Source organism: Dioszegia hungarica, assembly GCF_025882075.1.
Source record: "Dioszegia hungarica strain PDD-24b-2 chromosome Unknown MKK02contig_6, whole genome shotgun sequence".
NCBI lineage: Eukaryota > Fungi > Basidiomycota > Tremellomycetes > Tremellales > Bulleribasidiaceae > Dioszegia > Dioszegia hungarica.
Genome location: NW_026515768.1, coordinates 892,058 through 916,467, shown reverse-complemented (window position 1 = coordinate 916,467; position 24,410 = coordinate 892,058). Strand labels below are relative to the sequence as shown.

The 24,410-nt window shown below is 57.3% G+C and overlaps 9 protein-coding genes across 9 annotated transcripts; 7 read left to right on the top strand and 2 right to left on the bottom strand.

Annotated features, from left to right (window-relative positions):
• Positions 1-334: 334 nt before the first annotated feature.
• Positions 335-3,677, top strand: MKK02DRAFT_36031 (uncharacterized protein; the record flags this gene model as incomplete). Its single annotated transcript, XM_053089331.1, has 11 exons — positions 335-523; positions 570-736; positions 785-1,660; positions 1,708-1,946; positions 1,990-2,174; positions 2,224-2,243; positions 2,289-2,428; positions 2,473-2,807; positions 2,851-3,010; positions 3,059-3,437; positions 3,491-3,677. The coding sequence occupies 11 exons, from the start codon at positions 335-337 to the stop codon at positions 3,675-3,677; spliced, it is 2,877 nt and encodes a 958-aa protein (XP_052947900.1).
• An 80-nt stretch (positions 3,678-3,757) lies between these two features.
• MKK02DRAFT_42510 (uncharacterized protein) lies at positions 3,758-4,987 on the bottom strand (the record flags this gene model as incomplete). The annotated part of the gene is made up of 1 exon (XM_053092028.1): positions 3,758-4,987. One exon carries the CDS (start codon positions 4,985-4,987, stop codon positions 3,758-3,760), a length of 1,230 nt encoding a protein of 409 aa, XP_052947899.1.
• Positions 4,988-6,201: 1,214 nt separating this feature from the next.
• On the top strand, positions 6,202-6,926 carry MKK02DRAFT_42509 (uncharacterized protein; the record flags this gene model as incomplete). The annotated part of the gene is made up of 4 exons (XM_053092027.1): positions 6,202-6,473; positions 6,516-6,605; positions 6,650-6,780; positions 6,826-6,926. The coding sequence occupies 4 exons, from the start codon at positions 6,202-6,204 to the stop codon at positions 6,924-6,926; spliced, it is 594 nt and encodes a 197-aa protein (XP_052947898.1).
• Positions 6,927-7,648: 722 nt separating this feature from the next.
• Positions 7,649-8,486, top strand: MKK02DRAFT_42508 (ribosomal protein S9; the record flags this gene model as incomplete). The annotated part of the gene is made up of 4 exons (XM_053092026.1): positions 7,649-7,761; positions 8,073-8,222; positions 8,277-8,424; positions 8,475-8,486. 4 exons carry the CDS (start codon positions 7,649-7,651, stop codon positions 8,484-8,486), a joined length of 423 nt encoding a protein of 140 aa, XP_052947897.1.
• A 521-nt stretch (positions 8,487-9,007) lies between these two features.
• MKK02DRAFT_42507 (UNC-like C-terminal-domain-containing protein) lies at positions 9,008-12,091 on the top strand (the record flags this gene model as incomplete). The annotated part of the gene is made up of 6 exons (XM_053092025.1): positions 9,008-9,153; positions 9,262-9,339; positions 9,391-11,644; positions 11,693-11,763; positions 11,818-12,004; positions 12,059-12,091. 6 exons carry the CDS (start codon positions 9,008-9,010, stop codon positions 12,089-12,091), a joined length of 2,769 nt encoding a protein of 922 aa, XP_052947896.1.
• A 395-nt stretch (positions 12,092-12,486) lies between these two features.
• On the top strand, positions 12,487-13,963 carry MKK02DRAFT_42506 (uncharacterized protein; the record flags this gene model as incomplete). Its single annotated transcript, XM_053092024.1, has 10 exons — positions 12,487-12,507; positions 12,673-12,780; positions 12,861-12,977; positions 13,029-13,135; positions 13,185-13,250; positions 13,297-13,361; positions 13,431-13,646; positions 13,698-13,751; positions 13,815-13,868; positions 13,917-13,963. The coding sequence occupies 10 exons, from the start codon at positions 12,487-12,489 to the stop codon at positions 13,961-13,963; spliced, it is 855 nt and encodes a 284-aa protein (XP_052947895.1).
• Positions 13,964-14,127: 164 nt separating this feature from the next.
• On the bottom strand, positions 14,128-16,045 carry MKK02DRAFT_31612 (putative acyl CoA transferase; the record flags this gene model as incomplete). The annotated part of the gene is made up of 10 exons (XM_053088343.1): positions 14,128-14,235; positions 14,281-14,346; positions 14,399-14,471; positions 14,531-14,865; positions 14,925-15,160; positions 15,248-15,333; positions 15,397-15,480; positions 15,530-15,674; positions 15,794-15,806; positions 15,860-16,045. The coding sequence occupies 10 exons, from the start codon at positions 16,043-16,045 to the stop codon at positions 14,128-14,130; spliced, it is 1,332 nt and encodes a 443-aa protein (XP_052947894.1).
• A 1,012-nt stretch (positions 16,046-17,057) lies between these two features.
• On the top strand, positions 17,058-19,341 carry MKK02DRAFT_42504 (putative MFS transporter; the record flags this gene model as incomplete). Its single annotated transcript, XM_053092023.1, has 12 exons — positions 17,058-17,160; positions 17,211-17,308; positions 17,356-17,414; positions 17,469-17,534; positions 17,584-17,754; positions 17,803-17,894; positions 17,943-18,444; positions 18,504-18,560; positions 18,609-18,624; positions 18,671-19,054; positions 19,101-19,139; positions 19,189-19,341. 12 exons carry the CDS (start codon positions 17,058-17,060, stop codon positions 19,339-19,341), a joined length of 1,740 nt encoding a protein of 579 aa, XP_052947893.1.
• A 1,255-nt stretch (positions 19,342-20,596) lies between these two features.
• On the top strand, positions 20,597-23,947 carry MKK02DRAFT_42503 (uncharacterized protein; the record flags this gene model as incomplete). Its single annotated transcript, XM_053092022.1, has 5 exons — positions 20,597-20,771; positions 20,822-22,461; positions 22,506-22,826; positions 22,875-23,169; positions 23,220-23,947. 5 exons carry the CDS (start codon positions 20,597-20,599, stop codon positions 23,945-23,947), a joined length of 3,159 nt encoding a protein of 1,052 aa, XP_052947892.1.
• Between the last annotated feature and the right edge of the window lie 463 nt (positions 23,948-24,410).

Here is a 24,410-nt window from a genome sequence, read left to right as displayed (position 1 = left end):
GTGACGCGACTGACCTGGACGCGTCAAATGACGTCATGTATTCGATCCCACCATTTAACGGATCAGGTCGGACCGGTCAACCGAAGACAACGGACAGCGGACAGTGCGAAGTCACTCGCGATTTCAACTTGAGGCTTGATCATAAATCTTGACCCATCATAATAGCTATATCGACACATGGTCAGCCTGACACGTTCTTGAATCATCTTGAATATCAACCGCCCTCTCGCTCACTTCCGCCCGGTGGTTTACGGTAATTCCTCCTGGTCAAGGCGCAGGCGATTTCCGTCGGTTCTTCTCATCTCGAGTCCGTTGTCGGGTTCTCAATCACATGATGAACCCCTACACGACCGGTAACGGGCAGAATGACGGCGGGCATCATTCTGAAATGGAGTCAGATGATGAATGGCCAGATGACGGCAAGGGGAGTGGTCGCAAGGGCAGCGGGAAGGGCAAAGGCGTGGAAGGGGACGGCGGAGAGGGTAAGGAGAAGAAGGGAATCAATCGTGTCAACAGGGCATGTGTGCGTATCCTCCTCGGTTTAGCTTGAGCACGGACTGACTCGTCAGAACAACTGCCGGAGGATGAAGATGCGCTGCGTGGGCGCAGAGGAGCCGCCATGTAAGCGGTGTCGAAACTCTGGATTGACCTGCGTCATGGAGAAGCCAGGTAGGGGCGGAGGTAGTGGGAGCGGGAATGCAGGGGCGGCGATGATGACTGAAGGTGGTGGAGACGAGTAGGCTCATCCCTCTTTTGGCTGTACTGGCTTAGGCTGACCATATAGTCGGATACGATCCCTCGAACATCAAGTCTCATCCATGCAAAACACCCTCGTCGACCTCGTCAAGACGCTTCAGGCCGGCATGGCCAGCAGCAGCAGCGGCAGCAGCTCGCATCCCCCTCAAATGGGCGCATACCCTCAGCCAGGGTTTCAGGGTCAAGGGATGGGCTTCTCGCCCGGCCGCTCTGAGCAGCAATACCCACATCCCACATCTACAGGATCCGGTCCCACTCCTCCCTTCTACACTATGCCCGGCAATCCCTCCTTCCTCGCTCAAAGTCCATCGACCTCGGCAGGCTCGTTTCATCAACCACAAAACACCGGGATGAATTGGGGCGGCGCATCCAACGCTCAGTACGCCAACACGCACAATATCGACCCTTCTCTCTTATCTGTCGGCGCGCCGTCCGATCCTCAGCGTAATATGGGACCGCCCGCGCCTCCGCAATCCAACCAATGGCAACAGGCGTCAAAGCAAAATCTGCACATGTCGCTCCCGCCCTCCCGGGGTGGGTCGGTCACTCCAGATGACCTGCTCGCGCCGGAGGAGATCATCAACCCACTTGGGGCGATGACCAACATGGCGGGTCTGGTGGAGGCTGCGGTTGCGCGAGCGAGGAATGAGCAGGCTACTCCAAGCGCTCATGCTGGTGCTTCCGCAGAGGGACAGGTCGGTGAGGACGGCGGGTCAGCCAAGAGGAGACGAGACAGTCCGACCGTCCCACATGGACCCTTTGTCGTCGAAGCGCAAAACCTGCCGCCGCAGAGTACCAAAGAAAAGATCAAGAAGGCGGGGAAGAAGCGGCATATGCACGCTTATCCGGATGCGGTGGAAGAAGGGTTTGTGTCTGAGCAGGAGGGGAAGGATCTCATGGCTATGTGAGTCTCTATTCTCTTGACAAGGGGGAGGCACAGCTGACAGTCAGCTTCTATGCAGGTTCTAGCAACTTCATCCCATGTTTCGATCCCAGCCAAGATACGTGGGAGTCGCTCCGCTCTCGTTCTCCCTTCTCCATCACCGCGATCATCATGGTTGGTGCGAGGGTCCGGGACGGTGGTGGGGCGATCAGCGATGTGCAGAGGTTGTGCAGGGAGCATGCGCAGCGGATAGCTGTGGGGACGCTTTTCAATCCGGTCGCTCGGATCGAGGCTGTTCAAGCTATGAGTAAGTGCTTTGATCAAGATGAGAGTCATTGCTGACAGTCTAGTCATGCTTGCAGCATTTAGCGAGAACGGATGGCTCCCTGGAGGACACGCTGTGCGAATGGCGATCGATATGGGTCTCAACCGATCTTTCTTGAGTCTGCTGCAGAGTGGAATGGGAAAAGGCAAGAGTCAGGCGGAGTTGGAGGAGGAGAGGCATCTTGTCGTACAGTCTAGGATCTGGTTTTGCGTAAGCTTATCGGTCCGGCAATCCGCTGCGACGAAAGCTGACAGGACAGCTATACTTGATCGAACATCAGTATGTTGTAAAACCTTTTGAGAGGTCGTCAGCTGATATACCTAGGATGGCATACGGTATGGGTCGCCCGGCTATCTTGCGGGAAGACGAGACGATCCATCAGTGCCGAAGACTGCTCGAACATCCCCTTTCTATCACCTCGGACGCACGACTGGTATCCACTGTCGAGCTAATGGCTTTGCGAGGTGAGCTTGACCATGCTCGCGCGGGAGCTCAAGCTGACCGTCAGCCCCACTTCACATCGAGCTAACGGCCGCGCCCGACCTCCCCATCGCCGAGAACACCATGCGCCGCCTCAAACAAGCCAACGCCGACTTTGACGCCTGGGAGCGATACTGGGATCGGGTCCTAGGCGACCGATTCGGGAAAGGCCGAGGCGACTTTTTCCGCGAGTCTCTCATTATCCAGCGGCAGTACGCCGAGCTGTTTGTCAACTCTCAACTATTGCGGGGCATCAAGGAACCGACGGATGTGGTGAATATGCCAGAGGAGAAGAGGGCGTTGGCTATCCGGGCGATGAGAAATGCGCAGAAGTGTATCGAGATCTGTCTGAGAGGGGAGAATGTGAGTGAACGTATGAAAAGGAAAGGCAGGAGCTGATAAGAAGCAGTATCGGAATGGTCTGAGGTATGCTGTGCATTACACGCATGTCTGCGCTGCTTTTGCCGCATCGTTCTTGATCCGGATCGCCCGGTTGTTCCCGCATGAGCTCAACCTGAAGAAGACTGCCAAGGATGTAGACGAGCTCGCCAATGTCTTGTCGGAGGGTATGCTGTCATGTACCTGTCCCTCATGGACATCAGCTGACACCCCAGTCCCCGCCGGTCGATACGCCCGCTCCCTCCGCCTAATCCTCCGCCGAGCCCGCAAAGCCAAAGTCATCCCCGCGGCCTCTCGTGCCCCATCTCCCGGCAAGATTCTCTCCTCCCTCCCCGGCCTCGCCGGCTCCGACATCGCCTTCTCCCCCTCGCAACTCATCAACGCCAACTACTTTACCTCTCCCGCTGGTGCTGGTGCGGGTGCCGCTGCCGGACCGAGCAAGACGGGCCTGTCCCCTGCGGGTCTGTTGCAGCATGGCGGGCAGATGCTGAATGCGTCCCCGGAGAGCGGGACGGATGCGTTTGAGTTTGATCAGTTGTTTGCGGAGGAGACGATGGAGCGGGCGGGATTGGGTAATGGGGATCAATTGCCCCTGTGAGTTGCTCCTACCTGATCATAGCAGGGCGTAAAGCTGACGGACTAATCAGGTTCTTGGATGGTCATTCCCTCGGAGGGCAGAATACGGGAGAGATGATGCCTTTCCTAGGGATGGAGCAGTTCTTCCTCCCTGCTGTGGTGGACAACAGGTTGGCTGGGCCGGGAGTCATTGATCAGAATGGGAGTGCGCTGGCGGGGCTGGACCCGACGCTACTGGGGGAGGATGTGTGGTGGTAGATTTTACCCTGGCGGATGCAGCTAGAAGGTCAGAAGCGGGAGAAGGTATACATGCACAATATCTGATGGAACACTGATTATCAACGGGCTGATAACATTGACGGAAGGTACTGGAAGCTGGAGGAAGTATTCGCAGCTGCTGGGACCGGCGGTGCGGTTGTCTGAGAGCTCGCTTGGGACAGGGCTTGTTGGCCGGCGGGACTCGTGAGGTAGTTGACGAGACTTTGGACGAGAACAGGGTCCAGGCTGGCTTTTGTTGTCGGTACAGCGGCGGATGCCTGTGTCGTTGGTATGAAGGCCGTCGGCTGAGTAGGTGCCGGCTGTGACGTACTGCTGATCATGCTGATCCCAGCCTGACTCGCCGGCGCGGTAATCGGGTCATCCGGTAGCTCCTCCACGAATCCGTGCCACTCGCTCTCCTGCCTCGTCTTCCCCGGACCCTGAGACATTTCCCAGTCGCCTTGGCGGCTTCGCCTCTTCGAGCTCCTCCCACTTCGCCTTGAGCTGGCGCTGCCGCTTCTCCAACGTCTCCCCTTCTTCCCCCGCACCACCACGATGATCGGTCTCCCATCGGAGCTTCGGGAGAGGTGGTCGACATAAGCCTGCAGCTTTGCTTCTTGGTGGGGACCGTGCACGTAGTGCACTTCTGGGCGTGTGCTGTTCCGGCCCGAACGGGAGGACTTGGATTTTCGTGACCCATCGATCAAAGTCGAGAAGTTGGAGTTCTGGTTCAGGGCCGCCAGGAAGCTGGCTGTGAGACGAGGATCAGAGAGTATCTTGTCGATCATCGCCTGGGATTTCTCGCTGCGGCGCCGCGTCCTCTCCTCTTCCTGAATCCACGCTGAAAGCTTCCTTCGTCCCTTTGAGTTCATGCCCGAATGGGTGGGGGACTCCGTGATTGTACCGACCGCTGCGGTGTTGGTGACAATGTCGCTCTGTGCTTGCCTGGACCCTGTCGCTTCGGAGTGGCGGCGGGACTTTGACTTGCCTCGCGATGACCCTGACGACAGCTTCCTGAACAACACCTTCGCTCGCGGCCAGGTCTTCTTGATCGCCTCTGCAAATTTGCGCAGGCTGACGGAGCGTGAGCTGCGGCGAGACTTGATGTCATCCGTCTCTGGAGCGTAAGCCGGCTCCATCGAGCTCGCTCTCGAGGTAGAGAGAGCCTGTAAGTCGGAGGCTTTGGCTGCGCCGGTGTCATTTGTGGTGGCTATCGCCTGCTGAGTTCGCGTGGCGACGACTGTGTCATCCGTTGGGAATTTCCCAATTTGGGTTCGGCCGGGAGCGTCGAAAGGCGCGACACTTGTCATTTGGGTTTCTTTGCCACAAGATAGCCAGAGGGATGAGGTAGTGGTAAGGGGAGTATAAGCGGTGGTGTAGTCAGATACGCCGCGAGCAAGTGAGGTTGGTAGGTCAGGAAGAAACGAAGGGGGAGGGGTTGGGACGGGAGGGAGTAGGTCAGTTGTACAGTGTGGGTTATGACAGAGCCTTAGGGATTGACAGGTCGTGGAGCGAGGAAGTGGAGTGTGATTGACAGAGGCAAGAGTGGCGAGGGGGCCTCACTCAACCCTCTCCCCAGCGAGGCAGTGCAGCTGGTGATAAAGGATGGTCAGGGGTATTTCCCGATCAAAGGGGTTGGGACATTGCAATATGATCAGACGCGTGGCACCTGTAGGGGAGGCTCTTTCCTTTCAGATGTGCATGCTGGAATATTCGCAATCTATGGTGCGCGAGCCCGTACTGCGTGTGATGCTGGAATGAACGAGTACGGTACCGGTGAGGTCAGCTCGTGCGATCAACTGCAATCGTGCTATGCTGCTGGACGGCTGACTGATCGATCCTGCCGGAAAGCCTTTACGCGGTCATGGAACACGTGCTTGTCTCCAGCTCTCCAGCGCCTTGAGTTAGCCGAGTCAACGCACCGCATCGCGAGTGACAGAGGCGATGTCTGCGTGAAAGGATCCGAAACACACTGAAACGCGTTTCACCCGCGCGGCAAGTTTCATCGTTGCAACAGCTTTGGAAGAGGTGTCTGCTCAACCCCACTCCGGACGCGAGGGCTATGCAGGACCGGCACATGATCAGAAACATAGTGTCAGTGCGGCCTTTTGGTTGTCCGCGAGAGAAAGAAAGCAATCAGGCCGATAGACCCTCGTCGAATGACGTTTCATGATCCAGCCCCGTCGTTTCAGCCGCGCGGTCAATGCCCGAAACCCACAAAGTGGTCCATTCGCTGAATGCATGTCTTAGACCACTATGCACGCCATGCGCTCCAGCACCGTCCCCAAGCCTTCCGCACAAACAACACACCATGCACGCCAAGTGATATATAAACCCCTCCTCCTCCCTCCCTCCTATCCTTCATCCGCTCACTTTACACATTCTCTTCGCTCTTCTTCACTTCACCTTCACTTTGGCTTTTGGCGCCTCTTGTTCTTACACACGCTCGTTTAACACACACTTCCACTCACGAAACTTCTTTTCAACCAACCTTCACCACTTACCCACACTTCAACCTTACACGATGCGCTCTACTATCGCTCTCGCCCTCTTCTCGGCCGCCGCTGTCTTTGCCGCGCCCGTCGCCAAGCGTGCCGACGGCGGAAACGCCTACACTGGTCTCGGCGGTCAGGCTATTGGTGGCTCCAGCACCGAGATGTCCCAGGGAGACGGCCCGTTCGGTCAGGGCAACGGCCTCGCCGACAACGCCAAGGTCATCAATGCCTTCTCGGGCAACGCCGGCGATGGTGGCAAGGCCAAGAGCGGTGATGCTCTCGGCGGCAAGGGTGCCATCTCGTGAGTACCATGGCTCTCCATCAGGCCGTAGCTGATATCCAGCTACTCTTGGATCGATGGCAACTGGGTCGCCAGCGGCAAGGGCGGTGACGCTTACACCGGTCTCGGCGGTGTCGCCAACGGCGGTAACAAGTGAGTCTTGACTTGTCAAGCTGTGAGCAGCGCTGACCCCTCAGGGGAGAGTACCACTACGACAAGCGGTGCTTCAACGGCCAGTGCGGCTCGTACGGCTACGGCCACAACGCCGAGGGTCTGACCAAGAACCTCAAGCTCGGTCAGATTGCCACCGGAAACGCTGGTGACGGTGGTATGTCCGTTTATTTGGTAGTGATGGTCAGTAGCTGATGGTCAGGTGACGCCTCATCTGGCTCTGCGGTCGGCGGTGATGTCGCCGGTGTCCGCTACACCGCCGACTCTCCTCGGTACACTGGCGAAGGCATCCGATACTACTAGGTCCGCTTAGACAGTGTCGTTAGCTAGCTTGTAATACCGCCGTTCCCTTACTGTACTCGTATCTGTTGATTTGTTGATAGTGGCGTCTGCACTTGCTGTGCTTGCATGCAGATGGGGTTATTTGAATGTGTCAGTATTTCGTGCAAGTGGGAGAGCGGCCAGTCCAAAGCAGGAGGAGATCACACCGCAGGCTGACTTTCCCGCATTTCCGCTCTTATAAGCTTTCTTCTTTGCTGCATGTCAGCTAAATACGCCTGTACAGCAGCAACCGCATGACAATCTAAAGCATAGAGGTTGAGTGACGATGCATGAGCGGATGCATGAAGCAGCCTTGCAGACTCGCGTGCGCAGGTATCGGCGATAAGAACGGAGCTATTTTGCAGCTTATCAGCGATATGTTCTGACGCCACGGCCTTTTTCAGCGGTATTATTTCGGCGATTCACACCACGTGTTCCGCCTCGGCCACGGCATCAGTGCTGTTCCGTGCTGCTGCCAATTCTGCTGAGCCAGAGCAGAGCGGTCTTTCCTCTAACTAACAATCCGTGAGTGACACCTTGCTGCATATTTGAACGGAGGGAACGACAGCTGACTGAGCTTTCTCTCGACCACCGAAATACCCATCCACCTCGCTTTTTCCATTCCTCCCTACCTATCCTAATCGTCAAATGCGATCCATCTCCAATTCGTCACCTCGAACCTATCATCCGAACCGAAACAGATCATGTCTGCTGTCCAAACCTTCGGCAAGAAGAAGACCGCCACCGCTGTGGCTCACGTCACCCCCGGACGTGGGCTCGTCAGGCTTAACGGATCGCCCATCTCGATCGTCGAGCCGTGAGTTGGCATTTCGCCCATGGGATAAGAGAAGCATGGAAAAGGAGGGATTTGTTGGGACGAGGAGGGGGATGCGAGGAGGATAGACGGTGGCGTAGCAGAAGGAAAGCTGAGCCGGAGAGGGAGATAGTGGGAATGGACCATGGGCGGATTGGGCACATCCCGGGGAGCACTCGTATGGAGGAGGCGTCTAGCAGGCGCTGTATGGTGGTGGACCGAAGGCGCAGGACCCGCAGGAGGCGGGCCCGCGATCGGGATTGGGAGAGCATGCGGAGCAGGAAATGCTACATGGGCAAATGCTGACTTCTCAGCCAGCTCATGCGATACAAGGTGTACGAGCCTATCCTCGTTGTCGGTGCCGACAAGCTCGCCAACCTCGACATCCGTCTGCGGGTGAAGGGTGGTGGACACGTTTCTCAGCTCTACGCTCTCCGTCAGGCTATCGCCAAGGGCATCGTCGCGTAAGTCATGACAGTGGGCTATGCTGCCGAAATTATACCTAAGCTGACCTCCAGTTTCTACGCCAAGAACGAGGATGCCGCCTCCGCCCTCGAATTGAAGAAGACCCTCATCGCCTACGACCGTTCACTCCTCGTTGCTGACCCCCGTCGTATGGAGCCCAAGAAGTTCGGTGGTCGTGGAGCGCGTTCGAGGAGGCAGAAGGTGAGCCTGGCGCATGTTGAGCCAGCAGAAGGCCAAGCTGACCCACGCAGTCTTACCGTTAAACTTTTCGACCGAGCCTTTTCTGCTGGTCGTTGGCTACAGGTGCTGGCGGTCATGTGGGGAGGGTGTTTTGGAGTTTGGCGGCATGTATACCATGGCTAGATATGGATGGTCTGGGATAAAGGCAGGCTGGGTTGTGGACAAGGAGGGCTATGCGGACTGAGCCTGTGTGGATGTGCTTGTGGTTGCATGGGTGAAAGAGATCCGAAACGACAGCGCGTCACAAGGTTTGAAACGAGCGCGTCTGACTCTGATACAAATCTCTCCGACGTTCCCTGTCACCCACTCAATCAGCAAACGTGCAGCGAGCTTTTCCAGTTTGCATACATCTCCCTACCTACTTCATCTCCAGCATCATACTGGCCCGTGTAATCCCTGGTCAGGCCTCGACAGGCCAATCCAACAGGAAATCTACGTTGCTCAACTTCAAAGATCGGCGTAAACAAACGCCAGCGCTCGGGCACCTTCAACCTTCCTTCCGTCTGTATATTTGGCGTCTCGCCACCCATATCGCTCGAGCAAGATGCCTCCCAGAAGAGCACCAGCTGCCTCGCCGGCCGTCGTGAGTCGCCACACGGTCGTGCCATCACCTGCTCAGAGCACGAGAAGCACGCGGAGGCGACCAGCGGTGGATGATTCGGACCAGTGGGATAGGCAGAGCGTGGATAGGTATGTTCCTTGATCTACTCATCAGAGTCATTGGCCGAGAAGCAGGTGGACGGCCAAGTCGTATCGCCTTATGTTGTGTTTGGCGATGACCCGTGGCTGACGGGACAGCACGGCGTCCTTTCAAGTCCCCAATCCCAAGGGGGCCAAGAAGGGTCCGGTCTATTATCCTTCAGATACCTCGGTCCAGTGAGTCTGCTGCTGAGCTCCGCCCGACGAGAGCACCAGCTGACGCATCAGGATCGCCGCAGCGTTCAACGCCGCTCAGACAGGTCAACATGCCCCATCCACCACCTCCGCCCGACCGCGCACGGCCCCTGGGCACCGTAAAGCCCCATCCACCTCCGTCTCTGCTCCTCAACGCCAGCTCTCTCCCGCCCAGTCCATCCTCTCCTCTGCCCGCGCCCTATCACCCGTCCGGTATTTCCTTCGACCGAATGACGAGTCCGCCGAGCTCTCTGGCGAGCTCAACTCGTTCAGCTCGCTAGGGGAGGATCATTCTGCCGAGGCGAGCTACACCTACTCTCGTGAAGAGGAGTTCGTGCGAGCTGCACAGCAGAGCGCGAAGAATGGGGCGAGAGGGCCGAGAGTGTCTGATGCGAAGAGAAGGAAGGGGAGGGATGACGATATGCCATATCGGCCTGGAAAGGACGATGAGGTGCATGATGCGGATGAGAGCGATGGCGAGGGGGAGGGTATCGTCAGGACCGGTGGACTCAATGGACGGGCCGGTACCAGAGGGCAGCGGGCGGAGAAGGGGGAAGGGTATCTGGGGAATGGACTGGGTATCCAGCCGAAGGAACGCAAGATTGGCCGAAAAAGCGGGATGGAGACGGACGAGGGCATCGGCCGGAGTGAGATTGATGAGGACGAAGAAGAGGAGAAGGAGCCGTATGAGCATCGCGGATACTCGGTCTCGCCTTTCCCGGACCATGCGCGGAACGGGCGATCAGCAACGCCTATGCAGATCGTACGGGCGACACTTACCCCTCGACCTGCTCGGACCAGCTCAGCCCCCCTCTCTCGCCGTCGTCATCCGTCAGCGGCTCGGACAATGGCCACCAACATCCTACACGGTATTGCCATATCCCTCCGCTTCGTTGTCGACCTCTTACACTCCATCCTTAGCAGGGCGATCCTGCGACCCCTCGAGAAGACCCAGGGGCCAAGCAAAGCTATCCTCGAGCGGATGAACAAGGATCGGTGGAAGTGGCTCCTCGGTCTTTTTGCCCTTTCGCTCGGCCTCCGACTGGCGGACGGACATTGGCGCGGTAGCGTTGGGTTCAGAGCACCAGACCTCCCTCCCTCATCAATGGACGAGCTCGTCGCGCGGCTCACCAGCATCGAGCAGGCCCTATCGTCCATCTCCACGGCGAATCGGGCATTGGAGCAGCACGAGGCGGAGGGGCGCAAATCCAGCGAAGCCATCGTCGGCCGGTTGGGCGAGGTGGAACAGGCGGTCTCGCATGAGCGGAAGCGGCTGGAAATTGTGCGCGTCGGCGGAGAGAGGGGTCAGCATCAGCTCCAGACTTCGCTCGAGAGCATCAAGAAGGAGGTGAAACAGCTGGCGAGTCGGATAGTGTCCACCGAGGCGGGGCTGGCGAGCGCCAGCGGTCGGCTAAGCAAGCTCGACGAGGTGGATAGGGAGGTGCAGTCGCTGAAGGACCGTGTGGGCGCGGTGGAGCGGGATATACAGAGCGTACTGGAGGATGGACGGTTACGGACTGCGCTGGAACGTATCCTTCCTACCTGGATGCCGGTGCGGAGGACCGAGACGGGATCGCTCGATATCGATCCGGTCTTCTGGACTGAGATGAAGCGGGTCCTGGTTGGACAGGGGGAGGTGGAAACGCTGGTGCGGAAGGCGATGGGCGGGAAGACGCCAGTACAGTCCGGCGGCATCACCGAGGCGCAGCTGGACGCGTGGGGAGATAAGCTGTACGACCGGCAGGTCGCGCGAGGGGATGTCGTCTCGAGAACGGAGTTCATCCGCGTTCTCGAGGGCGAGGTGTCGAGCCTCAAAGGCACGATGGAGGAGATTCGGAGTCGGCCCGTCCCTTCTCCGGCGCCAGCGAAGAAGGGTTCCGCACCCATCATTAAATCGCCGAAAGGGGATGATCTCACCTCGGCTCTTCAGGAGCTCATCGACGCGGCCCTCCTTCGATACTCGAAAGATACAATCGCTCGACCGGACTACGCCCTCTTCACTGCCGGCGGACGCGTCGTTCCCTCCATTACATCCGATACGCTCGTCATGTCCTCCCCCGGCGCCCTGGGTCGGGTCATCCTCGGCCGTAAACCTGTCGAAGGGCTCTCGCCGGCTCATGCGCTGATGCCGGATAATACGGTCGGCAAGTGCTGGCCATTCAAGGGCGATCAGGGGCAGTTGGGGATCATGCTGAGTAGGAGGGTGGTCGTGGGGGATTTGACGCTGGAGCATGCTGCGAGCGAGGTGGCGGTGGATATCCGCAGTGCGCCAAGGGATGTAGAAGTGGTTGGTTTATATATGCTGAGCTTAGTCGGTTGACAGCTGACAAATCAGTGGGGATTGGTAGAAGGACAGGAGAACAAGGAGAAGGCGAGGTCATACCTGGACAATCACGCACAAGCAGAGTAAGCTTAGTGGCCAATAGACGCTGCTGGATGACTCGAGCTGACGCAATACAGAACCGCCTCTTTGCCACCTTCCCCAGATTACCTACTCCTCTCCTCTTTCACGTACGACCCCTCCCTGCCGAATCACGTCCAGACCTTCCCGGTCGACCCAGAGATCCAGGCGATGGGTATCGACATGGGGATTGTCGTTTTCAAGATTGCTAGTAATTGGGGAGGAGACTTTACTTGCTTGTACAGGGTGAGCTTACGTTTCTGCAGCCATCGTGAGGCGAAGACGAGCTGACACATGCAGGCGCGAGTACACGGGGAAGTCAAGGCGGAATGAGCGTAACGGCAGGAAGTGATACCGGGTGACGCAGGAAGACTTGGAACGCCTAACTAAATTTAACGATCATAACGAGCTGTATCTACCGCAAGCATTATCTATGGATGTATACGAACCTCCTATATAGTACCTCTCGGCGCGTAAGCTATATACTCTCCGAACACAGCTATGGGTTGGATCTGAAATGGTCAGCCACATCACGTGACCATTTGAAACGCCGATTACGCGTGACTCGCGCGCGCCGCATTCCTCGAGCTTGGACCGTTACGGGCCGTCGGGCTAGCTTCGTCAACCGGTCTCACCTTCTGCTTCCTCTTCTTCACTTCGTACTTTATCTTGCTATTCACCACCCGATACATACCGCTCGGTATCAAATTCTAAGCTGTATAGCAATTATGATCGGACCTACTCTCACTGTAAGTCTGACGCTTCCCTTCGCAAGCGAGCTCCTTCTCGGCGCATAGTGGTGACTTCGCCGTCTTCTCTTCCTGCTTTCTCCGCCTCCTCTACTTCTGTCGAGCCCACCAATCACTCTGTGCTCTAATTAATGTACTTTCGTACTGCCGCTGATGATCCCCCAGATGCACAGCCCGACCGATCACGGCGACCTCCTCAGCGAGATCAGCTCCCTCCGGCTCGACAACGGCGGTAAAGATACGGGTGGCAAGGGCACAGGGATGGACCCTAGAGTGAGTCCGCACCCATATATAACCGATCTCTACAGCTAGTTGTCGCCCGTTGATCAGGGCAACCAAGCTGATCAACTCAGAACGCGCGCGAGTTCAAGCCTTCCACTTCCCCCTACGCCCCGGGCGACCCTCCAGACCGGCGCTGCGTCATCAACTACCTCAGCTCAGACTGTGTCAGCGTCGGCGATCTTCACTGGGTGAGGCAGCTGCCGGACGTGCGGAGCTTCACCCGTAGCTGACGATTACAGTGGACGACCGATAAGCACATCCAGGATACCGCGGCGCTCGCGGGGGTCAAGATCGACCTGAAGGACATCGTCTTCAACGAGCACAAGGTCAATGGGAAGAGCAAAGGGTGAGCTGCCATTAGCATTATCTGGTGAGATATCTAGCTGACAACGTAGGTCTGTCACTGTCAACTGCCGTTCGCCCGATAAGGCTAGCCTTTTGATGCACTGGTTCCACCACAAGTGAGTTGGCACGGTGGCGGACATTGCGCGTTAGCTCACGCATTAGCGACTTCCAGGGCAAGAAGATCCAGCCTACCTACGTCGTGAACGGCGCTGTCCCGAAACCGACCGGTGAGTCCGCTTCCTCATTAGCTATCTCATTGATGAACTCTGCTCCCCGCTATGAAGCTGACATGCCAGCCTACAATAACCCACGCCCCGCCACAAACGCCCCAGGTGCCGCTCCCTTCGCGACAAACGCCCACGGAGGCATCAACTTCAACCGTCTTCGCCCCCTCAACAGGCAGCCGATGCCCCAGCACATCCAGCATGGGCATATCGGGATGGGCCGGCCTATCAAGGGGCTGTTCCACAAGATTGAGTCTGGCCAGCTTGGTATTCAGGATGGAATGCAGTGTGAGAGACGTCGCCCGCAGCCTTCTTTGAGGCGCCAAGCTCATATCGTAGACTACGATATCCCTAGGCATGTCGGAGGTGGATACCCAGGCCCTCTGCAAAGTCGTGAGCTGCCGCGGCCACAATCCAGTCATTAGTCATGCCGTGACGATAAGCTGATATTGACAGACTACGCTTCATACACGTCGGTCGACTTCGACCACCCCTCGCAGAGTATGCACGGTGAGCTGGCTCCGCGACGATTTTTGAGAGCGGAAGCTGACAAAGTAGCTACCTCTGCTGGTCTGCCTTACGGTGAGGGTATGAGCTTCAGGTAGACAGACCCTTCGCGACCGTCAACTTCCCCTGTACTCTAGTCGCCAGTCCTCTCACTCATGTTTGTTAATTATTACAGTCAGCACCTCATATAGCATAGTTTTCCACCTTCGCACTTCGATTTAGTCCTTGTCCTGTGTTTAGCATCATGCATGTCTTTGTTTCGCTATACGACTTCACTCGCACGCATGGATTGGATCTCCTTCGCGGTGAAGCCGATTTCGCCGAGGATCTCGTCAGTATGTTGGCCAAGGTATGGGGGAGGGCGATAGATCTGCGAAGTCAGCTTATAGACCCCAAGCACGGTTATTCAGCTCACCTTGGGCTTCTTCCCGTCGTATGAGGTGGCAGGTGCGACGAGCTTGATCTTGCCTGCTCGGGGATGCTGAAACGTCAGCTGATTGGCCTGGCATGCATGACATGGCCATCCAGCTCACCTCCACCTCTTCGACCACTTCTCGAGCGATCGCCTGAGGATGCGCAAATGTCTGCGCAATATTGTTGATCGGTCTGAAGAAGTTAGCTCGTCCCGCCAAACACGCAAGTCAGCATCAAAGAGCCTAGCTCACGCAAAAGGCAGCCCCTTCCCCTTCAAACGCTCACACCACTCCGCCGTCGTCCTCTGGCCCAATACCTCCTCAATCAACCGAATCATCTCTGCGCGATTCTCCACCCTGACGCGATTGGTCGCGAAGCGCGCGTCGGCCGCCCAGTCCGGCTTGTCAAACAAGGCGGGAGAGCACAGGGTTCGGAACTGCGAGTCGTTACCCGCCGAGAGCATGAGGAAGGAGTCGGCCGTGGGAAAGACTTGGTAGGGTACGATCGAGGGGTGGGAGGTGCCCCATCGGGTGGCTTCTTTGTTGGCTATGAGGTAGTTGGAGGCGATGTTGACTAGGGAGGCGATCTGTCTTGTCAGCTGGAGCTAATGTTATAGCTGGAAAAGAGGGGGACTTGGCGGCTTACCTGACTCTCAAACAAGCTGACTTCAACCCGCCCCCCCCTGCCTGTCCTATGCCGCTTCAAGAGTGCCGCCAAGATACCCGACTGCGCAAAGTGCCCCGTCAAGACGTCCGTCACCGCCACTCCGACCTTGACAGGCCTGCCGTCTTGCTCGCCTGTGATGTGCATGAGTCCGGCCTCTGCTTCGATGACTACATCGTATCCGGGGGATTGGGCGTACGGGCCGGTCGAGCCATAGCCTGCTGGTCAGCTGTCTTCCATCCCGATCCCACACGATTATGGTGATATGAGCTGCTGAGACAGTGCCCGAAAGGATCAAGACGTACCGGTAATGGAGCAGTAGATCAGGCGAGGGTTGATCGCTGCGACCTGCTTGTACCCAAGGCCAAACTTGTCCAGCTTTCCCGGTACACTAAAATATCAGCTATGTTATCGCTCCAAATTTAGCACATAATAGCTGGGAAGTGGTACCTACTAGTTCTCGACCAAGATATCCGCCTCCTCGACCAACCGCCTCGCTACCTCTTGACCCTTGGGGTCTTTTAAGTTGAGCGTCAACCTACAAAGTCAGCTTGATCCGGTGCCCAATTACGAGGAGCTTAGCTTACGATCGCTTGTTCCTGTTGGCCTGTAAGAAGTAGGCCGACTCTGGCGGTAAGTCTGGGCGGGGGAATGCGCCTTCAGTGGAATTGGTGGGGAGAGGAGCGAAGGGTGGGAGCCAAGACCGGGTGTCATCTCCGTTCTTAGGTGACTCTATCTATCAGAGTCAGCTATGGGCCTATATAGTGCGGCAGTTCAAGCTCACTTTGATCACGTCGGCTGTAAAAAATCAGCTTGTAAACATACAGAAGCAGATCAGGGTCAGAACGCACCTCCTAAGTCTGACTATGACATCAGCTGATGACCCATACAGCAAGCCGGGTCTCTTAGCTACTCACCAGCATCATAGTAGCCAGAGGACCAGCTAACACCCTCGTCAAGTCGACCACCTTGATCCCAGCGAGCGGTCTATCGTCCTGCTCAGCGACGGGCGTCGAAAAGGCGCGTCGTCCAGCGACTGCCGTCCGCGGCATGGATGCGCACGCGACACATCGTAGGGTACCACGAGGGATGAGGGACAGCATGTTGGAAGGCTAGAGGATGGGTGGGAGGTGAAGTATAGAGACAAGAGGCAGTATAAGAGGAAAGTGGACAGCTGCGGGTAAACGCGTTGCCGGTTTTGAGCGGCCTTCGTTCGGGGTTGGCCGTCGCGATTTTATCAAGTATAGGCTCGGTAGACGCTGCCGAGAAGCGCAGCCGACGTAACACGGGTCAATGAGTGCTCAAGGATCTTGCAGGTCGGTGAGTCGGTATCGCAGCTCTGATCCCTCCTCCAGCTAGCGCCCAGGCCGCAACGACCGGCAGAGAAAGGCAGTCGGTTACACGCCGCATTCCTTGCTGGTCCCGCATAAAGTTTTGCTGATGCGGTGAAGGACATTCGGGGCCTTGCTTCTTTGCGATCACATTTAGCACCATTTGCTCGCCAATAACGACTCGGCTTGACAGGTGCTTTTCGCGTCTGCTTTCTGCTCACTGACCCCTTCATCTCACCTGCTCGCGTCCCCCACCTCCTCCCCACCCGAGACGAGTGACATCATTGCTAGGTCGGACATCTCCGAGACCCAAATGAACCTTAAATTCTCGCCCGCCCGATGAGCGGAAAGAGGTTTCCTGTCGTCTTCAGAGAGCAAAGAAGGGTCAAGGACTGGTCAAGGGCGACAGGCCGTGAGCAGAGGGGGACTGAGAGCATAGTGTGCCGCGAAGTAACCGTTCAGTCAGAGGATGACAAGCTAGAGGAAGCCAAAAGAGCATGCCTTTCTGGGAAGACTCGTCCGGCCCGAAAGGGTCCTGCGATTCTGACTCAGGTTCCCGAAATCGTACCGATCAGCATCTTGTCCACTTCGTCATTGCTCTTCATTTCAGCTCATCTTCACACCTCGCATCTCCTTCTCTTAATTAGGCTGGTTGGAAAGACACGTCTGACTAGACGAGCATAGAGACTCCGCACCATCAGCAGCGAGGGATGCCTCCGGCAAGCGGATCATCTTCGGCACGACCATCTTCAGACGATATCATACGGCCTCGACAGTATACATCATGAGGCGAGAAAAGGCCGCTAGCAAGGCGGCAGAGGGTGATATCACCCCGCTGCCGACCAAACAGATCGTGGTGCTGATGCTCACCCGTCTGGCCGAGCCAAGTAAGCACTATCCGCTTGAGCATATATCGGCGCAATGCTAATGAGACCAGTCTCTTACACCGTCATCTTTCCGTTCATCAATGAGATGATATCAGAGATGGGCGTCACAGATAATCCTGAACGGGTGGGCTTTTACTCGGGGATGGTGGTGAGTTCATAGTCATGCTAGTGAGGAGTGCAGAACTGATGAGCTAGGAATCAGTGTTCGCTTTTGTACAATTCTTTACTGTCTATCACTGGGCCAAGCTCTCCGAGTAGGTCAAGATCTCAGGATACAGTGCATGTCGAGATTTAAGCTGACAATGCAGCCGGATAGGGAGGAAACCAGTCATCATACTCGGCCTCTTCGGAGTCTGCATCTCGATATCCCTATTGTCAGCCAAATTCCCCTGTCTCTCCTGATCTTCCTGCTGACTCTACAAGTGGTCTTGCGACCAGCTTCCCTATGCTTCTGTTCTATCGCTGTCTTTCCGGGGCACTGAACGGGAACGTCGCTGTCGTCAAGGCGGCAATAGGTGACCTGACGGATGATACCAACTCCACCGAGGCGTTTGCGCTATTTGGTCTGACGTGGACAGTAGGAGCTATCATAGGGTACGCCCTCAGTAACCATTCCAGTCAGTATCAATGCTGACGAGGTAGGAACGCGCTGGGAGGAACGTTGAGTCATCCGTATGAGCGATTCCCTTCGTTATTCGGGTACGAGATATTCCGGGTGCACCCCTACTTTCTACGTGAGTTCATCTCGATGCTGCTCTCACAAACATACTAATCTCGTGCAGCATGTATCACCTCTGGGATCATCACGCTCATCGGCGTCGTATTCGCCCAATTCGTCTACATCGAATCGACCCCCGGCCTCCAACTCTCGTCCTCCGCCGGCGTCAACCCTATCCCCCTCCAGTCCCGCTCATCACTTACCCTTCGCACCTCTACCTCCCCTACGGACACGGCAAAGCAACATCGCTCTTTATCCTCCATCTCTGGGTTCAGCGATACCGATACCCTCGTCGGTTCCCCTCGGTCCCCATTACGAAAATCTGATGATCCGGATGATACACCGACTGGTGGAAACGACAAGTACGACCGAGATGACGAGGAGGAAGGGGGCGATGAAGTAACGCAGTCCTTACTGGGCAAGTACCCGCCTGTACCATCCCCGACGGGCGCGCAGGCGGGGGAGGATGTCGAGATGGCGAGGACGAAAGTGGGAGGATGGGGCTTTTGGGAATTGATGGCTTGGGCGCCGGTGAGGGTCATGTGTGTGACGATGTTCTTAAACTCGTGAGTCTTACCGCTTTCCTCAAGACCCTAATTTAGCTGTAAAGTTGCTGATCGTTCAGCTTTGTGGGAAGCGCTTGGGGGGCGGTATCTATCTTGTTCTTCTTTGATCCTAATGGGTGAGTTCTGTTCAACTTTCAGCGTTGTACCTAGCTCATTATCCTCAGCGGTCTCAACATGTCTGTGAGTCGACCAAGCCATATTATAGCCTCCAATCGCTGACTTCTAGACATCCGCCATCGGCTACTCCCTCGCTATCAACGGTCTCTGGACGATAGCGTGCCAGCTCCTGCTCTTGAACCGCCTGCGGCGCTGGCTCGGCGTCGGCACCGCCTACAAGATGCTCACCTTTGGCTGGATACCCGTCTACCTCCTCCTTCCACGTCTGCGACACCTGCTCGAGGCGCTCGAAACGCCCCTTCCGCCAGATGGGACGGGCCGGGTCCTGTACTCCAACACCCGGACGTGGGGGACGAGTATTGGCGTGAATGCCGTACTGAGCTTTGTGACGGTCGTGGGGATGAGCAACTCGTTGTTGATGGTGCTCATCAATTATTCGAGTCCGGACCGGTCGGCGCTGGGCGGTGTGAATGGGATATCGACGGCTGTAGGCGTGAGTATGTTCTGCTGAGTCAGGTGAAACAGACTGACGGGTCCAGTGCATGGCCAGAGTTGTGGGACCATCGCTTGCTAGCGCAGTGAGTCGAGTGTTAGCCCCCAAAATGAGTTAGAGCTGACGGATGCTAGCTGTTTGCCATCTCAATGGACGGCAAGGTGCTTGGAGGAAATCTGTGGTGGATCGCCATGGTCATCTTTGCCTCAATTAACTTTGTGGCTTGTCTGTCTGTCGCCCATGAGACGCCTACCACGCGGAGGCAGTCTATGGAGCAGGCGGTGTAAAGCCTTCTCGTGTAGGACGTTGTGAGGTGCTGTATCGTTAGATCTTGTCTTTTGTCGTATTGTAGATCTTCTCTTATTTGTAGCTGATCTTTTGGAATGCATGTCATTTTTACTTGCCCTGCTCTGTTCTCGTCCTGGTGAGTGCTTGTGAGCCCACACACAACATACCAGACCCATTCCCGCAATCTGGTTACAACTAGGCAATCAAGGTTCAGTATACTCCGAGACTGCCGGACAAGACTGCCGGATGTAGCTCGCACGCGCATCAGCTGAGGTCAGCTGCTCCGCCGCCGGAACATTTCGAGATCCGCCACCTTCCTCGCCACCACCGCGGGCGGGCCAGACGGGGTCCGCATCGGGATGCATGTACGGGCTGGCTAGGGCTGGCTAGCTGGCTGCTTGCAAGCATCGACTTGACTCAGAGATGTCAACAGCCTCTTCCCCTTGCATCTCTCGCAAACAGCTAGCTAGCACTTCCCCGGGTCAGTCACCCCCATAGCTAGCGCACTACAGTAGTCTCGGACTGCACACCGATCGCGTCGGCTCTCGGCATCGTCATACCCGGACGATCAAACGTTCATTGCGGGCCGAAGGAAACTTTACACGTTCCGCAAGCTGCATTCGCTCACTCTTCATCTATATCGCAGTCAGGCCACCTTCGCGCAGCGGCGCCCCTCGCTAGCTAGGCAACAGAGGGTTGAGCCATCGCCAACGGACCTGCAAGCAAAGCGGCTGCTATCTGCGCTTGGACCTCCGAGGATCTCAGTGGCGCAAGGGCCTCCAAGGGGCACTCGGAACACAGGGATCCCTTCCCTTGCCCCGTGCAAAGGACGCTCGGCCGATCTCACCGGGATAGGACGCAAGGAGGGAGCTAAGGAGGGGTCGCAGAGCTGAGAATTGGGGATGTAACTGCGCGGGGCAAACGGGGGACGCCATCATCACCACACATACACAATCGTCAGCATTTAACTCATACACACACACGCTCTCGGTCGATACCCCCTTTTCCCCCACCTCCACCTCGCCGCCTCTCCTGACTATCTATCTATCGGAAGCGCACGCTCCCCTAGCCCCCTATTTGATCCGATACCTTTGGATGCCGCCGGCTCGGACTAGCTCTCTCCATTACCCCGTTACCCCTCGCCCCGCCCCCACCACACTTCCCCGCTTCGAAATTGCCCCCACCACTCTACGAGCATCATCATCTCTTCCTGCCTCATACATTCGCCCACAGCGACGAGCATGATATAACACCATGCCGTCCGTACCCTACATCTCGACGACATACGACGGTCCTTCCAGTGCGACTGCGCTGCGGGGGACCCGGCCGAATATCCCCCTTCTCGCGCTCGCCCCTCCTGCTTTGGCTCTGGGGGATGAGATTCTAGGCGCTGGCGATGAAGAGACCAACGTCCGGGACTTTTGGAACGGTACGTCCCGTCTCCCAGAAACCCCACCTTTGACTTTAGCTGATCGCCAGTCATCTCCAAGGCGTCCGATATCGTCAAGGATGGCGAGCGACTCGAGAATCTCGCATGGCGCCAGTGGTGTCGCCACCGCCGGGACTCTGCCGCGTCCTCTACCTCCACATCGTCCCACTTTACCCACCACCGCCGGATATCCTGCTCTTCCTCCACGACGACCGGCTCGTCCGCGTCCGCCGTCACGCCCCACCTCGAACAACCCCCATCACCCACCCTATCCGTCTCTTCGCGCCACTCGGAGCGCCGCACATTCGGCAGCGCTCTCAAGCTGCTCATGGAGGAAGACCAGTTTATTGACTGGGTCTCGGATGCGCAGCGTAATCTTCCCCCTCCCCCGACGATATCGGTCCCGGATACCCCTACTGCTCAGCTGGAAATACGGCTAGTAGAGCCTACACCTGTCCCAAGCCGGGTAGGCAGCCTGGGCGGGTCTATGAGCGGAGCGGGCATGCTCGGTGTAGCGGTACCACCTCGCCTGATGGAGGAGCCCGAAGAGCAGGAGGTGGTAGAAGAAGAGGACGAGTATGAGGAGACGGATTCGGGGGATGATGCGGTGCCTATACCGCAGAACCCTCCTCCCCAGCGGTCTCGAAGTAAGCCGATCCTCCCAGCTACCGGCTCGCCAAAGAAGAAGCGCAAATTCTTTGTTCATTCATCCCCTTCCAAAGGAAGCGGATCTGATACCGCCGCTTCCCCCAATACTCTCGCTGGCAAGTCAGCCACACTCCCCGACGCTCCCCAACCGCCCTCACCCAACCCTTCCCTCTCTCCCGCTCCTCCCGCGTCGATAGCACCTCATCGTCGGACGAGCAGTGGATCATCGGCCAGCGCCGGGCCCGATCTCGCACCGGTAGCCGCTCCTGTCAAGAAGAAGTCGCCAGGCAAGCGGCATGTCTCGCTCTCCACTATGCGTGGGCGGTTTGGAGTGGAGAAGCGTAAAGCGGCCGAGCTACTTGCGCAGAAGCTGGAAGCTGAGGCCGAGGCGGCCGCTGCGGAGGAAGAGGGCAGCGGATGGGAGGATGACGAAGAGGAGGTGGACGATGATGAGGGGGATTGGGAGGAGGATGAAGAGGCCGAAGAGACGAAAGTGACGGAGGAGCCGATCTCCATCGATAAAGGTAAAGGCAAAGCGGTGGAGCCCGAATTACCACCTGAAGAAGGGGCGTCCACGACGGAAGGATCAGATGAAGAGTGGTCGGACGAGGGCTCGGGCGCCGAGGAGGCTCCCCCTTCTCGGCCAGCACAAGCTCCTTCTCCGACCAAAAAGCCTCCGCAACCACCACCGGCTGCGACTGCCATGCGTCGTACATCATCTAGCAAGTCAGCCAAGAATCTGAATACTCGGAATCGCTCTTCCTCCCAGCTCGACCTCACCGCACTTCTCGCTCGTCCCTCTGGCCGCAGAGGGCATGCTTCGAACGGACCACCACCACCACCAGCCCCAACACCGCTGAGGGATATGAGCCGGAAGCAGCGTTTGGCGGCGCAAGAGGAGCGAAGGAAGATCGAGGCCGAGCTGGAGGCGCAGAAGAAGCGAGAGATGTTTGCGAAGCAACATATCTTTGGGGCAAAACCGGCGCAGAGCGAGGGTTTGTTGAGTGGGATCTTCAAGAAGGGCGGGAGTATGGTCGACCTTGTGAGTTGGGGAATCTCCATCTGAGGGTACAAGCTGACGATCAGACCGCCGCGGGTATCCCACAGATGAGCTCGCCGCCATTACGGCCATCACCTACGCACGGTCACCTCCCTTCTCTCCTTTCGTTGTCGCGATCGCCTATGGCTCCGGCGCCAAATCTGCTCCGAAGCAAGTCTGCTGTGGCTATGCCTGTCCAGACCGGCGTGTCGGTAACCCGTGTCTCGCCCAATCGCTCCAGATTGAGCGAGGTCACTGGGAGCGCGGACAGTGGAGAGAATGAGGCGAATAGCGCAGATAGCAAGCAGGCTCCGGAGCGCGCGAGGCGGACGAGCGATCGGTCAGATAAGAGCGGAACAACCGAGCGGGTGAGTTGACGCTTTCTTAAGGATGTTTAGGCGGAGCTTACAAGATAGCGCCCGCCGGAAGGCATTGTCCTCGAGTCCGGTTCCGAATCTGAGGAGGACGACGACTACCTCGCTACCTCTTCGACTCAGCGTAAACTCGCCGAGCTCGCAGAGAAGCAGTCCAAGCGGGGCAAAGGTCGAAGTCCTGAGGCAGAGACGAATCTCTCAGCTGGTCCGTCGATGGCTGTGCCTGCGGCTATGTCAGGTGCCGGTCGTTTCGCTCAACCCGCTTTGGAGCCAATGACGCCTACAACGAGGCGGAGGACCATCATCTCCAGGGAGATGAGCATGTCATTGCGGCAGAGTGAGCTTCGCTTTTAGTTCAATTGGATTTGAAGATAAGCTGACCCTCAGATCTCATGCTGGAGAGGGAGAAATCTTCGGGCAGTGGCCAGCGCCGGACTTCAGCCGTACAGCACAGCCGACCCCCGCCCATCACGCACATGTCCCATCTACCTGCGCGGAATGTCTCGACGGCGGATCTGGCTCAGTATCAGATGGGCGTACCGCTCGCTCGGCACCGCTCAGAGACCGCTCTCCATCGGGAACAGGCAAACCAACAGCAATCCCGTCCAGGTTCATCGGCTTCTCAGCATGGTCAGCGTGGCGACCAGTCGCCCGCGCTCGTCCACCCACAACCACAACGGTCACATACGAGCGGCTCGGTGATCACCATGCCTTCCAAGAACCGGCCGTCACATCATCCCCTCGCTGGTGCTCTCCCTCCCATGCGGTCCAACACCGTCCAGCCTCAAGCACCCACTCCGCAGCCTGAACCCCCGCGCCGTCAGCCAAACATCCTCGGCGGGTTCCTCCGGCCCCTCACGCGCGTACCTACCTCCACCGGCGTGGTTGAGAGCTCGCGGGGCGGAACGATCAGTCGTACCCAGTCTTCTGCGAACCTCACTACGAACGACCGGGAGACGACGATGGAGGTGTCGCCGACTAATCTGGAGGCGCCCGCGATGGTCCGCAGGTCGACGGTGGAGGGTAGTCCGGGGGCGGAGTGGAAGACGGAGGTGGATAGGAGGAGGGAGCTGGCGAGGCGGACGGATAGCAGTTATCGGATGCACGGGTGGTAATGTGTCCGAAGGACTAGGAGGGGGTGATAAGGGAGGAGCCAGGGAGAATGAGCGTGAGGGGAGAGTGACAAGAGGGTGATGGTGTGTCCAACGGGCTAAGAAGGGGTGATGAGGGAGGAGCCAGGGAGAATGAGCGTGAGGGGAGAAGGACAAGATAGGAAGGAAGAGCTGGGGCGATATTTATCGGAAGACATCATGAGGAGGAAAGGGGCTGTATGGGGACTTTCTCCAGGGTGGCACACAGCCTGGTGGGACCAATTGTATAGTATCAGCACTCATTGTTGTCATGCAGAAGGATGACGGAGACCGTCACAGCGATATCTGCGCACCCCGAGTATCCCGGAATGTGGGGCAGACTCGCAGAGCCAAAAGTTTAAACCGACGCTAGCAGAGCCAAAGACAGATCGTCTTTGAAACCCGAATGGATACACCTTCTCTCTATCTCAACATCTGCCTTATACTG